Source organism: Ambystoma mexicanum, chromosome 5q (assembly GCF_040938575.1).
Source record: "Ambystoma mexicanum isolate Mex_15411 chromosome 5q, UKY_AmexF1_1, whole genome shotgun sequence".
In the NCBI taxonomy this organism is placed as follows: domain Eukaryota; kingdom Metazoa; phylum Chordata; class Amphibia; order Caudata; family Ambystomatidae; genus Ambystoma; species Ambystoma mexicanum.
In genome coordinates this window covers 1,237,521,907-1,237,538,641 of record NC_090933.1, presented here as the reverse complement: position 1 = coordinate 1,237,538,641, position 16,735 = coordinate 1,237,521,907, and the positions used below count along the sequence as shown (strand labels likewise).

The 16,735-nt window shown below is 43.5% G+C and overlaps 1 protein-coding gene across 1 annotated transcript in view; it reads left to right on the top strand.

The window, feature by feature from the left end:
- LOC138497971 (ly6/PLAUR domain-containing protein 2-like) overlaps nucleotides 1-16,735 on the top strand; it is a 188,418-nt gene that overhangs the window by 100,923 nt on the left and 70,760 nt on the right. The window contains exon 2 of the mRNA XM_069621744.1: nucleotides 13,160-13,279. Within this exon, the coding sequence (XP_069477845.1) occupies nucleotides 13,160-13,279 (120 nt within the window). The remainder of the gene's footprint in view (nucleotides 1-13,159; nucleotides 13,280-16,735) is intronic.

Genomic DNA, 16,735 nt, shown 5'->3' with positions numbered 1-16,735 from the left:
CACTGGGTTCCGGTTGGGGAGCGAGTACTGTTTAAATCCTTGTGCATTGTGCATGAAGCTTTCTACAAGCAGGGGGCTGAATGTCTTCAGGCAAAATTCTGTCCCTATATACCTCAGAAAGCACTTCGCTCCCTATCTACTCTGACGATTCAAGTTCCCCAGATAAAGTATTCTCGGATCGGTGGACATGCATTCATCGTTGCCGCAGCGAAAGCATGGAATTCTCTCCCATTGGCTCTCCGCTTCAAGTGTCAATCTTCTGTCCTTTTGTTGCGCTTTGAAGACTTCCGTGTCTTAGCTCTGCGACTCTGCCTTTCTGTCTGTTACCTCTGATTTATCGGCAGGTTGCCTTTGGGTGTATGTAGCGCTTTAAAAGTTCCGATAACATAACAGAAAATAACATAACATAACATAGCATGTGCTTATCACATAGACTCTTCTTGTGTAAGTTTAAAAGCAGACTAAATGCATGTAGGGTGGTTTGCAAAGATCTCACATTGTACCATGTCAGGCGTGAAATAACAAACCAGTTCTGGCTTTTAGGTCCACTTTATATTACATTATAAAATATGTATTCCCACATTTGTAATATGTACATGAATGGAAAAGGGCATGCAATCAGGGACGTCATTTGAGGGTTGCCTGGGGTCGCAAATGCGACCCCTGAGAGCCACAGTTGCAACCCCTGGGGACTCACATAGTATGTCAGAAAACCGGATCATGGTTTTCTCTATTTATACCATTGGAAGGCTCATACCTTTTCATTTTGAACAGTTAATTCTGCCATGGCCTTCTTTTTTAAAATTATTTGTGCAGTGTATACATTTAATACTGTTAAGTTGAATAATATTAACATGCTTTATTCAAAATGTTGTGAAGCTACTAGTATGCAATATGATGCAGTAGATGTTACTCATCTGCCGGTGACAGGTTTCTCTGGTAGAAGTTGTGTCAATCACTCTGCAATAGGTGAATCTACTTGCAAAGCCTCTAAAAACACCCACTTTAGTAAATAATAATGCAAAACAACAATTTGAGTCACAAAGTAAATACCCTTTTTCTTTTTATTACAGCACTTCAAAGTTTTCATCAGATAACAATTTGCATGCCCTTTTTAAACAATTACTACAATCTGGTATAATTATCACAAGGTTTATTTTGTTGTGAAAGTACTGTCGTAGTATTCAAAGGAGATTATTTATTGGGCTCACATGAATTTATGTTCTAGAACAATGGAAGTTAGCCTTTGGTTGAATTGTGTCTTTACTGTTTAAATGTGTTCACTGACATAGGGTAGCTTGGTCTGTGGGAGGAGGCAAAAGGAAAAGAAGCATATCTCCTTTAGTTGCAAAGGTCCCTCCCTGAGCCTGCGTGTATAATGTACAGCCCCACCCTGGTAAGAAATCCTGGCTATACCACTGGTTTACAGGATGCACAGCAAAGTGAACTCATTCCTTATTCATGGAATACTAGAGGTTGCAGTCTGTGTTCTGAGCAACCCAACCATCATCTCCTCCTGAAATGTGCTTCAAATCATCAACTCACTAGGCTCAATACCATGGGCATACTTTTGGGAGGCACAAGGGTGTTTGGCCCCCTCAACTTTTGTGGCATTCCATTTTGTCCCACTCATTTAGCAGGGGGGACCTTTGATTTAGATGCCATGTCCCCGCACAACATTTTCAGCACAGTTACTTCACTGCTCGGGTTGGCGGTGAGTGGTAGTATTTATGATGCAGTCACGCCGTCTGCTATCTTGCGCCTGATCCTCGGTCGCTACTTTGTGAGGGTGTACCTTTGTTTAGTTTGTGCAAAAAACATATGTTCTCCAATTGTGATGACAACTGCAGAATTAAAGTAGTTGTGGTAATAAACTGTCAAATCAATAGCTGGTGTTCATGAAATAATTGCCATCCTGCCATGTACACCAGGTCTTCTTTATGGTGTATCATCAAAACATTTAAGCTGACTGATTTGTGGGATATTGTGGTGCCCCTCATCATCCAAAATGATACTGTGAAAGAATAAAATATTTTCTCTTCAAAACTGGTGTTGAAGCCTTGTTACTCCATCCACCATTCGCAAAGGATTCTGGGGGTTTCTCACTGAGATTTCATAATGATTTGCACCCAGATGGGGCTGAGGTGACTATTCAGACGTGGATACCTCTTTCTGTGTGCTCTATCGCTGCAGTGTCCCCGGTACCATTCCCCCCTCTGGTATGCCACTCCCCATTTCTCTTTCCTCTCTCCAGCCTTGCCGCAGCTCTTCTAGCTATCCCCACAAGAGCGTGCAACGCCCAATGGCATTTGCCCAGCCCACTTCTTCCACATTCTTTTTCATGTGGGCTATCAGATGGTGCTTGCACCGCCTATAGGCGGAAACTATTGCATTAGCGTACAGATAGGGAGAAGTGGCATATGAGGAGGGACACAATGTTTGCAGGTGTTGTTGGGTTATTTTCCATTCCATTTATTGCCCACAGCCAATGTAATCCCTATGAAAAGTCCCACCCAGTTGCTGCCCCTCCCTGCCCAAAGAACCTCCTCATGGGAACGCCTCTGAGCTCATTTTAATTAAGCTTTAGCATCAAACTTTGCACTCAAAGTGCCTGCTGGTATTTTTTCAAAGCATCTTCTCAGAGTTAATGACTTAATTAGAGTTGTAAACGTTCTACTGGTATAATAAAACTCTCTTAACCAGGTGTGCCTTCAGCCATCCGATTTATAAGCACTCTGCGTGTCCTTAAGTGAAGTCCTGTTAAAACAAGCATTGGCAAGCCAACAGTTTTGGCTTGTGTATGTATTAGGCATTTTCCAGGCACTGCTATTAGATTGTCAAGTACTCACACCATTTTGCACCTGCTACCATAACGAAAGTTAATACCACTATGGCAGGGCCTGTCAAGTGCCTTTTTCCATTCCTACACAAAAACCCAAACTTTTGCGTTCACAATACTTCTTTTTGAATACTCCTGAGACATTTCACCAGCACTGATGAGTGGTAATGACGATAATATTTTTTTTTTCAAATTACCTATCTTCATTTCCTCCTGTCTGTACTGCAGGTGTCTCTTCCCCCCATGCCAGTAATGGTAATGTGTCGATCTTTAAATCTTGAAGGATTTCCATGAATCAATGAGGCCTCCGCCCCGATATCTATCAAAGCTCAGACCTCTTGTGTGTTCCCAGGCTTCCAAAATATCTTAACATTAACATGAGGTTGTTTGTCAATTTTAATACAAGACAAAATGACCAGTACTTGGCCACAATCCTATTCAAATTTGGAATGAGTGTATCAAACTTAGATCAAGCTCCATTGAAATAATATCAGGGTACGAATTACTACTCGCCAAACTCTCATTGAATGAAAACACCACAATCAACATAGTGGTCATCTATAGAACCCCTAGCACAAACAGCCACTCAGAAACAGACATCCCTCTAATACTGACGCCCCTCATCAAACCCAAAACGAAATGTATCATCATTGGTGATTTGAATTTAGGTTTCAATGATAACCAAGACCCCAAAGCAACCGCCCTCATCCTGGCACTAAATGACATGAATTTCCACCAACACATCAATGTCCCCACCCACACCAAGGGCAGAACCTCTCCCTCAACACCAACATCACCTTAGGCCCGATCACCGCACTGAATTGGACAGACCATTACTGCATAGAATTTACTATCACCAACGATGATCCCTGCACACCCAAGAACGTAGCTATGGACTTCATCGAAAGCAGAAACTCTAAAAAGCTCACAGCTGAGAACCTCGACCACACCTTGAACAAACTGCTAGATACCCACTCAATCCCCAGCAATGACCCCACAATTATCGCTGAGCACTACCACAAATGCCTCTCCACAGCGATTAACACCATAGCACCTGTAACCTCCAAACTAAGGTGCCTCAACAAAAAATCCAACTTCTGGTTCAACAAGGAATTCATCGTCCTTAGAAGGAAAAAACGCTCTCTCGAGCATGCCCATAATAAACATCCTTCCCCGGACTCAGCTAAAGCATTCAAAGACGCTAATACCCTCTACAAATCAGCTATCATTTCACACAAAGCCAACGCATACAATGCTCGCATCAACAATGCAGCATCCGACTCTAAAGAGCTTTTCACTATTCTTAGAGAACTTGAAAATCCACTTCCTACCGACACACCCATAAACACAAGCAAAGAATGGTGTACCACCATACAAGATGCTCTTGCCTCCAAAATCTCTATGTTACAAAACAAAATCAACTCCAAAAAATCACTCCTAGCTACAAAAAACCCCTGCCTCCCTAATCACTGTATCCCTTCCAGCGACAACTCCAACCCCCCCTTCCAATTCACACCAGTCACCCACAATCTCGTGCTCGACACTATCTCCAAACTAAAAGCATCCAACTGTAAAGGAGATACTGTCGCAGCCAAACTAGTCAAAGCCTGAGCACCTACACTGACCCCCCTCATTACGAAATTTGTCAATGCCTCATTCAAGTCCAATACAGTTCCGACTTGCATTAAAGAAGCCTGGGTCACACCACTTCTTAAAAAACCAAATCTAGACCCCACCATTCCAACTAATTATCGCCCCATAACCACGGTCCCATTCTTACTCAAAATCATCGACAAACTAGCCTATAACCAAATTCAAACCCATCTAGAATCTAACCAGCTCCTCGGCACCAGACAATCAGGCTTCAGGCCTAACCACAGCACTGAAACAGCTCTCTTGGACCTTAAAATCCAGATGGATGCCATTAGAGACTCAGGGAAACTTTGCATTCTCCTGCTTTTGGACCTCTCAGCAGCGTTCGATTTGGTGGACCACGACAAACTCTGCAACTCACTTGCCCGTGAATTTAACTTCTCTGGGGCAGCCACTGCCTGGGTGAAATCATTCTTAACCGACCGCACCTCCAGAGTGTCCATAGGCAAAGAAGCAGCCAACCCCATCCCAGTCCCCATAGGAGTGCCCCAAGGCTCTTGCCTTTCTCCTACGCTGTATAACGCATATACCAAGCTCCTGTTCTCAGCACTTGACAACATGGGTGTCACATACACAAACTTTGCGGATGACACCCAGATCCTTATTCCCCTTACAGGCAACTATGACCAGGACACCTTAACAATCAACAAAATTTACGCCATCATACAAAACTGGATGGCATTAAAAAGCCTATGTCTCAACGATGAGAAGACGGAAGTCCTCATCGTAGGAGCTCCAGCCAAATTAGCTACCCTGCAGCCAGAATATTCAACCATCAACATCGACGGCACCAATATTCCAGTGTCTAAACAAGTAAAAACACTGGGCGTGTACTTCGATGCCAGCCTAACCATGACTAAACAGATCAATGCACTTTCCTCTTCCACGGCCTACACTTCTAAATTAATTGCACTCAGCCGACAATTTCTGACCCCAGCAAACTGCCTCACCCTGGCCAGAGCACTGGTACTATCGAAATTGGACTACTGTAATGTTTTACTACTGGGCACCTCCAACACTAACCTAGCTAAAATGCAACTCTTGCAAAACAAAGTCCTGAGGGCAGCGCTAGGCATAAAAAAATCAGATCACATCTCCAAGACCAGGAAAGATGTACACTGGCTCCCCATCAAAGCCCGCATCATTTTCAAAACACTATGCATCACCTACAAATGCATTACAAAAAAAGGACCTATCTATCTCAATAACACTCTGCACCCTAAAACTAACATAAGACTACTGAGATCCAACGACAAACTCCTCCTGGACCCCCCCCGATTCAAAACCACAAGAGCAGGGGGCAGCAGCTTCACCACCTTAGCCCCCAAACACTGGAACTCCCTACCCATCATCATCAAAAAAGCATCCTCCTTCACGATCTTTAAAAAACAGCTTAAAACCTGGTTATTCAACCAATATTAGCACCCAAGGATAGGACACCTTCCACCGGATACTGTTGTAAATACTTAGGCCACTGTTTAGTGTTATTAATATATTGTAACCTATATCATGTAATGTAACCAATGTAATGTTTGAACATGACTATTTTCTAAGCTGTCTTATAACCTCGCCGTGACACCTGAGGGTCTGGGCGTGTAACAAATAAATAAAATAAAATAAATAAAATAAAATCCAGACTGAACCTCTAACATTGCACTCACTGTTTTTCATAACTCAGCATATGTTGGCTGGCATTGGGAAGGGACGTCCATGGACCCTTCTCCCGGATCATCCTCAGGAGGTGCTGAAGGTGAGGTGTCCTTTTTCTGCTTGGTCACCACCTGTCTCTTTACTTGTTTACAACACTCCTTCCCAGCAAGCCCTGTCTTTTTATATAACTCATACATCTCCCTGGTTTCAATACCATACATTTCCTCCCATGGCACACCATCATTCAACAATGCCAGAAACATGCCCTTGCTTGACACTCAGAAGTCTCTACTATCTTGTCTCCTTCCTTCTGTTCTTTTCTCACTGTGCCCCCCTCTCCCTCTCTCTCTCTCTCTCTCTCTCTCTCTCTCTCCCTCTCTCTCTCTCTTTCTCTCTCTCTCTCTCTGACAATTGCTGAACAGCATCTAATTTTTTTTATTTATTACATTCGTCATTCACCCAGACCCTGAGGTATCACGGCGTAGTTGCAGACAATTAAAAAATTACAGTTCTTAACAGTTACAGATCATTTTAAAAAAAATTATAATTCTTAGCAGATACCAGCATAAGGTGACAGGAGGAGACATGCAGGAGAGACGGGAAGAGAAGCAGCCTAGGGATGTAAGGTCCTAGCAGCAGTGGTGGGTAGAGGGTATGCAGTCTCTGTGATTTAAAATTGGTTGAATAACCACTTTTTCAGCAATTTTTTTTTTAAATAGTTGGTGGGATTCTTCGTTCTTGATATTTGTCGGGAGAGCATTCCAAAGTTTTGGGGCAAGAACTTTAAAACTGCTGCCCCCAGCTCTCATGCTTTTGAATCTTGGGATGGCAAGGAGAGTGCTGTTGCTGGATCTGAGGTGTCTGGTGGGAGCGCTTTTTGTAACTGCGTTGTTGAGGTATTTGGGGGCTTTGTTAGCAATGCATTTGTTTGTGATACATAAGGTTTTGAAAATAATTCTCGCCTTGATGGGTAGTTTCTCCTGATGGTCGAGATGTGCTCATTCTTTTTTATTCCCACTGCTGCTCGAAGGGCTTTGTTCTACATGAGTTGGAGTTTGGTCAGGTTGGCATTGGAAGTGCCTAGGAGGAGTATGTTACAGTAGTCAAGTTTTGAGAGTACAAGAGCTCTTGCTAAAGTAATACAATTATTTGGTGTGAGGAATTTATGACTTAAGGAAATGGGTTTGGTGGTGTACGAGGTGGCTGAAGAGAGGGCATTAACTTGTTTTGTCATAGTCAGATTAGCGTCTAGGTAGACACCGAGAGTTTTGACCTGTTTGAGAACTGGGATCATGGTGCCATCAATGGTGAAGACAGCATAACCGGGCTGAAGGGAGTTGAGTCTGGGGGCGGATCCAATTATGAGCAGCTCAGTTTTTTTTTCCGTTTAGACAGAGACTATTGTGGGCCATCCAGTTTTGGATTAGAGCATACATTTGGTTAATGAGCAGAGAGTCCTGCTCGTGGTTGCCTGATAGGGGGATAAGGATCTGAGTGTCATCAGCAAAGTTGGTGTAAATGACACCCATGGCGTCCAGGGCTGCAAACAGTAGCTTAGTATAAGCATTGTACAGGGTGGGGGAAAGGCAGGATCCTTGAGGAACACCCATGTGGACTGGGATAGGGTCAGCCGCGTGGCCAATGGAGACTCTTGAAGTCCTGTCTGCTAGGAAGGATTTGACCCATTTGGTGGCGTTTTTGGAGAAGTTAAAGTTGTTGGATAGAGTGGAACAGAGTTTGTCGTGATCGACTAAGTCAAACGCGGCAGAGAGATCTAGCAGCATTAGGAGACAGAGTTTGCCTGCTTCTCTGTTGGCATCCATTTGTATTTTCAGATCAACAAGAGCTGTTTCAGTGCTGTGGTTGGGGCGAAAGCCTGATTGTCAGCTGCCCAGTAGTTGATTTTGTTCGAGGTGGTTTTGGATTTGGGTGTATGCTATTTTGTCTATTATTTTTAGTAGGAAGGGGACCGTTGTTATTGGCCAGTAGTTGTTGGGAATTAAGGAGTCTAGTGTTGGCTTTTTTAATAGGGGAGTTACCCAGACTTTCTTGATGCTGATGGGGACCGTGTTGGTTTTAAAAGAGGCACTGACAAAATTAGTGATAATGGGGATTAGCGTGGGTGCACAGAGTTTTACTAGGTGTGGGGGGAATTGATCTTCTTTGCAGTTGGAGGCTTTTAGTTTGGCTATAGTATCTAGTACCTCTTTTTGTGTGACTGGGGTGAAGTGGAAGGGAATGCTGGGCTTGGTGGGTTCAACACTTCATCATTTGGCTTCCCAGTCATGCCCAGTAACAGGGTCATAATGACACTCTTATACACGGGTGGGGCAGTTCTGATAACCATATTTCTCGTTGGTACTGACAGTGTCACCTCCCCCATATGTACCGATTCATCTACATAAACTGCTTCTTTCATAGCATTTTTCAAAAAAGGTAGCAGGTGGCCCTCTACAGAAAGAACATGTCATGATAACCTGTTCTGTGGTTTTTTATCACTTTGAGAGTTCGCAGCCATCGCTTTTTGCTCAATGTACCTTTCACAGATGGGAAATAACCTTTTGCATATCAGTCTTTTTCCCGTCCACATGGGCAGTCCAGCACGGAAATTCTATGGCAATTCCCTTCTGAACAAGAGTACCAACAGCAAACACATACATGTGTGTCAGCCTTGTTGGGCCCCATCAGTGAGGTGGAGCTGAGCCTCTCTGAGCACAGTGAGCAGGGAGTCCACGTCTGGGTTCCCCCAGGTAACTCAGGGTGATCAACCCCAAGCTCCTTGCAAACATTTTTCAAAAAAGGTAGCAGGCTCCCCTCTCCAGAAAGAACATGGCATGATAACCTGTTCTGTGGTTTGTTTCCCACTTTGAGAGTTTGCAGCTATTGCTTTTTGTCCACTGTACCTTTCACAGATGGTAAATATCCATTTGCATATCAGTCTTTGTCCTGCCCACATGGGCAGTCCAGCAATGAAATGCTATGGCAATTCCCTTCTGAACAAGAGTACCAACAGCAACCCCATACATGTGGTTCAGCCTTGTTGGGCCTTATCAGTGAGGTGGAGCTGTGTCTCTCTGAGCACAGTTGTCAGGGAGTCCACATCTGGGTTCCCCCAGGTAACTCAGGGTGACCAACCCCACGTTCCTTGTAAATATTTATCAAAAAAGGTAGCAGGTGTCCCTCTCCAGAAAGACCATGGCATGATAACCTGTTCTGTGGTTTTTCTTCCCAATTTGAGAGTTTGCAGCCATCGCTTTTTGCTCACTGTTCCTTTCACAGATGGGAAATATCCCTTTGCATATCAGTCTTTGTCCAGCCCACATGGGCAGTCAAGCACCAAAATGCTATGGCAATTCTTTCATAGCATGTTCACTGATGTTCTGAACTGCCTCCTTCAAAGTATATTACTTCTTCTCTTCAGTGGGCCAATCTGTGGTAATAGGATTGTGCTCTAGCTCCTTGAAGTATATTTGTGCTAGATTGAATTACCAATAAAAGTTCTCAGACCAAATAACCGGACAGACTCAAAGAAGATGGTAAAATACTGCTTTTATCCCAATGAAGGAAATCAGGGTTAACTGTCATTCATCAAATCGATGCGTGCACAATCAAACGTCTTGATTATACTTAGTTTATATATTGCTAGATGCGTCATCTATGATGTCATCCTATGTGGCATTTTACAAAAACCTATCGAGGGGTGGGATTGAATTAGGGGAACATGTCTACATATAGAATGCATGTGTGTTAGTCTCTCATTGGTGGCCCCTTGTCTGTAGGACACGCCTTGAGCTACTGCTACATATGTAGTACACTGATTACAGAAGAGAATATGGCAGCAGAATAATACTTTGCAGCATTGTATGTAAAAGTGCATGGCAGGCTTTTCTGGTTGGTTGGCAACCCAAATCCAACCTCAGACATTCGGTTCGCTAGCAGCAAGTACATAGGAACGAAACCCAGGTGCTCTGAGATAAGTGAGCTCTTTCCTTGTTTTCCCAATTAGTCTACCCTCTATCATCGGTAGGCCTCTTTCCAGAGGAACATTCAAGGGAGTGTAGGCACACCATTATATTAGTTTCAAGCCTAACAAATTGCCCTTGATTGCAAGCTCTTCGTCACGTGTTAAGAGACCATGAATTTTGCCCATTTCGGCAGTGTATTTAACACTATTTGATTCAATTAAACTGGGTGCAGTTGCTCCTCTTGGCCTTTAGAGACTTGCTAACTATAGCCCATAGAAAATGTATACGCTTTTAATTGTCCAGTACTTGGCATCCTCCTACTCTTGAGAAATATGTCCTATGCACATGATCTGCTTGTTACACTCCCTTCATACTTTGCCTTCATTTCTCGAAATAGCATCCTTGGTTCCAGGCCAATGTACTCCTTTATTTTGCAAGGGAAATACAGCCTCTTCATCGTCATTTTACTTCATGATCCTGGGCTTGTATTTTGAGGTAGCTCGGTTGATTGACATGAGCCGTTGTCCATCTTCTTCTAATGGTCACCCTGAATGTTGAATATATACCTCTATAAGCAAGCTTCAATATGTTCTTTATACCTTGCATTACAGTGTATTTACAGTTATTGACCAGTGTGCCACTATATTTTTTTGTGTTCATGATTACTGTATCATTCGGTACATGTTTCTCTTAGCGCTCCAGTCACATCATCATCTTTAAGTATGTTCATATTGTTTCAGCATAGGTTCTTATATCTTCTTTATGACATTCGTTTGCTGCCATCAAATTTTGCATTTTGACAGCTCGGCAAAGGGCATCCTTCTTGGTAACATTCATCCTCTATGCCACCTTGTGGGTACACTCTATATGGTTGCCTGAGTGTATAGTCTCTGATATACTCAAAGTGGTACAGGAATATTGCAAGGATTCATTCACGGGTTCCCCCTTGTGGCTCTTCATCTGTCATTCCAATGGGATGGTGCTAAGGGGGGGGCAGAAACCAAGGAGAATGTGTCCACCTGCTCCTCTACAGAATATTTGTGGTTACATCATGGGGCTGCTAGGTGCAACAAAGACACTTGTGAAACTTGACCATTCGCTTCTGGAGGAGGCTCAGCTCGCAATACGTCTTGGATACTGGTGTCAGTGGACTAAGGCAGGAAGTGTGTGGAATCTGCAGAATCAACTAAAAGGCCCCAGCACCTCCATCATACATGCACACCATTCAGGTGCATGAAGGCTCCCCTGACATTTGCCTCAATCGAGTAATAATCTCACCAACCTCCTTTTCAGTGTAATCTTCCAGTGTGGTCAAATCTGCAACACCTCCTCCTGGATTGTGTGGTTGGGGGCATGCTCTACGCCTAGTTACTGGCTTAGCAGTTACATCCTTTTCATCCTGTTTTAATTCAACCTCTGCTTCTCCCTGTGAGCTACAGTCTGAATCAATAGAATCCCAAATATCACCATCCCACTTCTCTGTATCCCAATCAGTTCCTGCAATAGCAATCACAGCAGCAACCTTCCTCTTGTTAACATTGCCCCTACGCTTCCTATATCCATATTGAACAACTCTGGTATTTTCTCTCTCAGCACCCTCTTGATATTTAGAGGCCTTGTCATGCCACATTTTTAATTGTAACTGCTGCATTAATGAAATGTGCTTCTCAGCACCCAATTATTTTTATAAAAGGAAAACCTCTGCCTCCAGTTCCATATTTCTCTGATGCATTCTTCTGTAGGCATGCAAGACGATCCATCCCCCCCTCCCTAGCACGGCAAATTCCTTATCCTTCTGCACTTAAACTTGATGTAAACAAGACACAACCTCTTCGACAAAGCACCTTTCATGGTTTCATCCCACTGTTCATTTAAACCAGCATTGCATGCCCACTCCTTGGTCAATTTATCAAACGGGCCTTTAGTCCAGCCAGGAATAACAACTTCAATGCAATCTCCTCCAGCAGAAGAACCCTTATCTCTCTTCTTAAACAAAAAATTCACATTTACAGCAATTTACAACAATCTATGTACAATTAATAATTCACCAAAGCCTGAATACAAACCACTCACACACAAAATGCTTATCAACACAGCCAGGCTCTCAATTCAAATAAAAAGAAAGAACTTGCAGCAAGAATCTTGCCTTCCAAAACACAAACACAGATCCAAAGATGTCTGGAACATTTCATCACAAGGCAGCCCAATGTTGGTGACGTGAAATGTTTTTTTTTTCAAAAAGTGCACAGATGCATTGCTTATTTTTCTCCCCAGTACACTGAATGAAAAGCCTTAGACACATAAAAGACAATTACTCACAAAAAGCATTCAGCTGGAATGTAAAAAGGCTCTTTATAGCCGATTACTCTCCATCAGCATACATAACAAAATAAATGCATAAATAAAATAAATGAATGATTAGTAAATGGTTTAAACATACTTCAACGTTGAGGTCCCTGAAGAACACCTCAGTTTATCTAGCATCACTGATACGCTCTCAAAACAGGCCAGGCACGAGAAGTTCTCCTTGCAACAGGAATGGAATGTCGTGCATCCACACTTCCATGAAGCTTTTCCCTCTGACTGCTTTTGGGGCTCGTCATTTTAAACATTACACAAATGCGTAATGGCATTTTCCAGAACTCTCTGGCTTTCCACCTGTTGCCAGTTCCCATGGATCATTGGCCGAATGACCCATGGTCATTTGAAGAAGTAAACTCTTCCCTTTCTCATACGAGTGCGAAAGACAGCATAGCTTTCCTTCGGCTCCTGTAACATTATCAAGCGCCAGTCGGCACCTTTCTTCAAAACCAAGCAATGTAGAATAATATAAGCAGTGAGCCTGACTGAAAACATGTTTGCCAGTGAGGCAGTGGTCAAACTTCACATTAAATACAAATCTCACTGTGTAAGAACATGTCCACTGCTGCTCTGGGCGCACCCAGAATGTATTTCACACAGACTCCATGTTTTAGGCAAAAACATGTCTCTTGCTATTGACACCATTTTTCTATGTAATTAACATGAGGTGTGTCTCTTTTTCTTGTTGCAGTTTGTGGTTTGCATTGCTTTGACTGTATCTCCTCGGCTTCCCCATCCCACTGCAAGAAGGTGAAGAACTGCTCCAGCGTTTTTACCATGTGCAAGACAACTGTGTTTCTGCCAAATTCAGGTATGGTGGCCTGAGGAAGAAGTCATATTGTGACAGTAAAATGAACACCAGCAAACAGCATCACCTAAGATTCACTTGAAAAATGAAGAATAATATGTGATTTTTAAAGGGCTGCCCCAATATTGTCTTAATGAACCAACCCTCTCTTTAAACATGAGTGGTGTGCCTTGACTTCTCCCCTGATATCTGCAATCCTGTCTACATGCAACTTAAGTAAAGAAGCTACTTACCCCAGCTTGGTGTCTTTTCAATGAGCTATTTCACACCCAACAAGTCATAGACGGGTACAATAAAATTGTATTTCAGAAAGATCATTTTCTCCATAAAATAGTTCAGGATAGCGGCTTGGAAAAATCCATGAACTAGGAACAGACCAGAGTAAAAACTGCATAATTAAAATTGAAATAAAATTCTTTAAAAAACATCTGTCACCAGCGGATGGCAGCATAAACCTCCTCAGCATACTTTGCTTAGCTACTAAATGAAGCAGGAATGGCGCTACTAGGTGATATATATTAGCACCCTTGGCATATCTCTAAGATCCCCCTTGCTATTCACGACACAGGATTTCTGTACCACATTTGCTGGAGTAGCTCTGGATCCTGTTGTCTGAGAGGATCTCAGTACTTGGGTTACAACATTATGTGTTATTACTGAGTTCTGCAATTGTATTCACTCTCCCCTCTTGCTTCTCCAATCTTTTTGACTGCTTACTCTCTGTTCTCTCCTTCTCTCTCTTTCTCCCTTTTTTATCCCTTTCCCCTCCTTCCCTTACTTTCTTCTATGCACTTACTCTATCAGAATTGTCGCTGGACCTAGTATGACAGCAACATCATTTGCCTTCTCCCCCCTTCCATTACTTGTCCCCCGACCCCTCCAGCACTATCTGAAATGTTGCCAGGCCTAGGACGATAGTCGCTTGTTTTGTTTCTCCTCTCCCTTTCTGCACCCCTCTCCCTCACCTTTTATTTTTTTCTGGCTCTACCAGAAATGTCATCAGACCTAGTACGGTAGTCGCCTGTCTGTTTCCATTTCCTTCCCACTCTACCTCTCCCTTCCTTATCTATGTCTTAGCTCTTGCGCTATCTGAAATGTCGTCAGGCCGAGTACGATAGTTAATTTCATATCCTTACTGCTCATGACCTGTAAGAATGTCATTGTATTTTCCCTTGTTCCCTCCCTTTCCTTGAACACTTTGAAACACATTGTGTATAGGTGCTATGTAAATAAACTATCATATCATTATTATACCATCATATTATACCTGCTCTGTGTGCCTAGTCCCCACACTTGTCTGTCCCATTGCTTTGGCTCATTTTCTCAATCCCTCTTCCTCAACCGCCGCCATGACACTTTTCCTTCTCTCACACAGCATGACCTAAACAAGGGAATTGGGAGCTATGTGCCACTGAGAGTGTCAGAGGGACCAAAGGTCAAAGCCCAACAACTTTCCATGGGGATCATGTTAATTGCATTATAGCCCCTCGCTTTCTGGCAAAACTGAGGGTTATGGCCCCTGATACCTCTTTATACCCCCTCCATTTTAGCTCAGGTGCATAATTCAGGCAATAACACCTATGTCACAACATGATTCCTATATTAACAACTAACCTTTCACAATATATTATGAACCTCCACTACAGCAGAAAACGCATATTTTATGATTAAAGGGAGAAAGTGTGCCTGAATCCTTTAACTATGTACAACCACTAGATACTTTGTGAAGAAGAGATTAAAAAGCACCTGGATGAGAACAAAGATGATCCTTTGAAATCTCACTGAATTAAGGACAGCAAGTTTCACTATCCACACCTCTTATAAGTTTCCGTTCCCTTATGCATGCAAAGCATGTTTCTCTCTTCAGAGCTTCATCAGGGTTGAATATGTGAGTAATAACATTACAGTGAACAGTAGAGTGAAAGATTATACAATCAATGTAAAAGAAACATGTGCCAAGAAGAACACATTTAAGACAACATATGTCTGAATAGAGCACCTATAAAGTCCATCAATCATAGTGCTGATTCCTTTCAAAATATCGTTTTGATCCGAAAGTTCTAATCAGGTGGTAGGTTTTTATTTTAGGTGTCTTTAAAGTCAACTTGCTCAGATTAATTGAACAATCTGGGTTTAGAATTCTGAGGTAAAGATACATCTGTGGCCAAGTAAGATTATTTAAAGTTTTATTCTCTTACAAGATCCTTCTGAGCGACCCCCTGCTCACACCAGCTCCGTCAGCACACTATATATAACACAGTATATCTGGCGTCCCTAGAACTCCATAGCTCTCAACCTTTTTTGACACCAAGGCGGGTGAAAACTAGGGTGTCCAGATTAAAAAAAAAAAAGAAAACCCAGATGGGCCATAAACATAAAAGTAGGACTGCCATAAAAACAAAAAAAACCATAGTCCTACTTCTATGTCGCTGACCTTTTGTGGGAGGGGGGGCTCCCATGCACAATTTCACACATTTCACTTGCTTTTCACGCCCCATTCGCACAGGAAGAGTCGCGCCGGGACCCGATTTCGGGATTTAGAAATCGGGTCCCAGCAAAAATGGCTCAAAGGCGGGTGAAACAGATGAGCTGGCAGGTGTCTGGATGCTTTTGGCGCGCGATACCCGCCAAAAGCGGGTGAGTTGAGAGCTATGGAACGCCTTTCATACCACAAAACTCCACGCTGACATGGGGTCAGCAAGTGCTTTTAGTGGGCCAGGGCCAGCCGGGCGCAGGCCCCAGCAGTCTCCAAAAAGTGGAGCTGAACCAGGGCCCTGCCGGGGCCCCCCAGTCCCACCATGTCTCAGCGGGACACATTATCCCACCACGGCCGCAGCTGCGGCAGGATATGCGACGCTGTGGCTGGCTGCCACTTCTGTCAGTCACAGCTGCAGCCGGAAATCTGCTGGTCGCCAAACAAACTTTCTCTCGCCTCAATGTGTTTCAGGGTGAAATGCTGGTCCAATACTCCCACACTCAGTGACTCACCCTCAAAAGAGGCCTTTGTTTCTAGATGAGCAGAAGCACTTTGCACATGTTTAGCTGAGTTTTCGGATGAAAAATGGAAGTGCGAGGACACCATGCGTGATCTCTTCCTGCTCTGAAGAATTCACCTGGTAATGGCTCCTTCAGTGGCGGCTGCTTACAATGGGCGGGGGGGCACCGCCCCCCCCCCCACGGAGGAGAGAGAAGAAAGAGAAGAGACAACTCTTCTGGGGATTGTGCCGGCAAAAATTCAAATTAAACTTGTGCAGAGTGGCAGATTAATTATTTATTTATTAATCTGCCACTCTGCAATGCTAGGCTGCTGTCCTGGGCCAGACCTGCTGCTGTGGCGGGGCGCGTCCTGATTTACTCCATTTTCTGCAATGTAGAGTGCGTGGAGCTTATGGCTCCACGCACTCTACGTAACCATTCTCCCATTCAGGAGGCTGGCGGGGCGCTGGAGGGGTGGCCCCG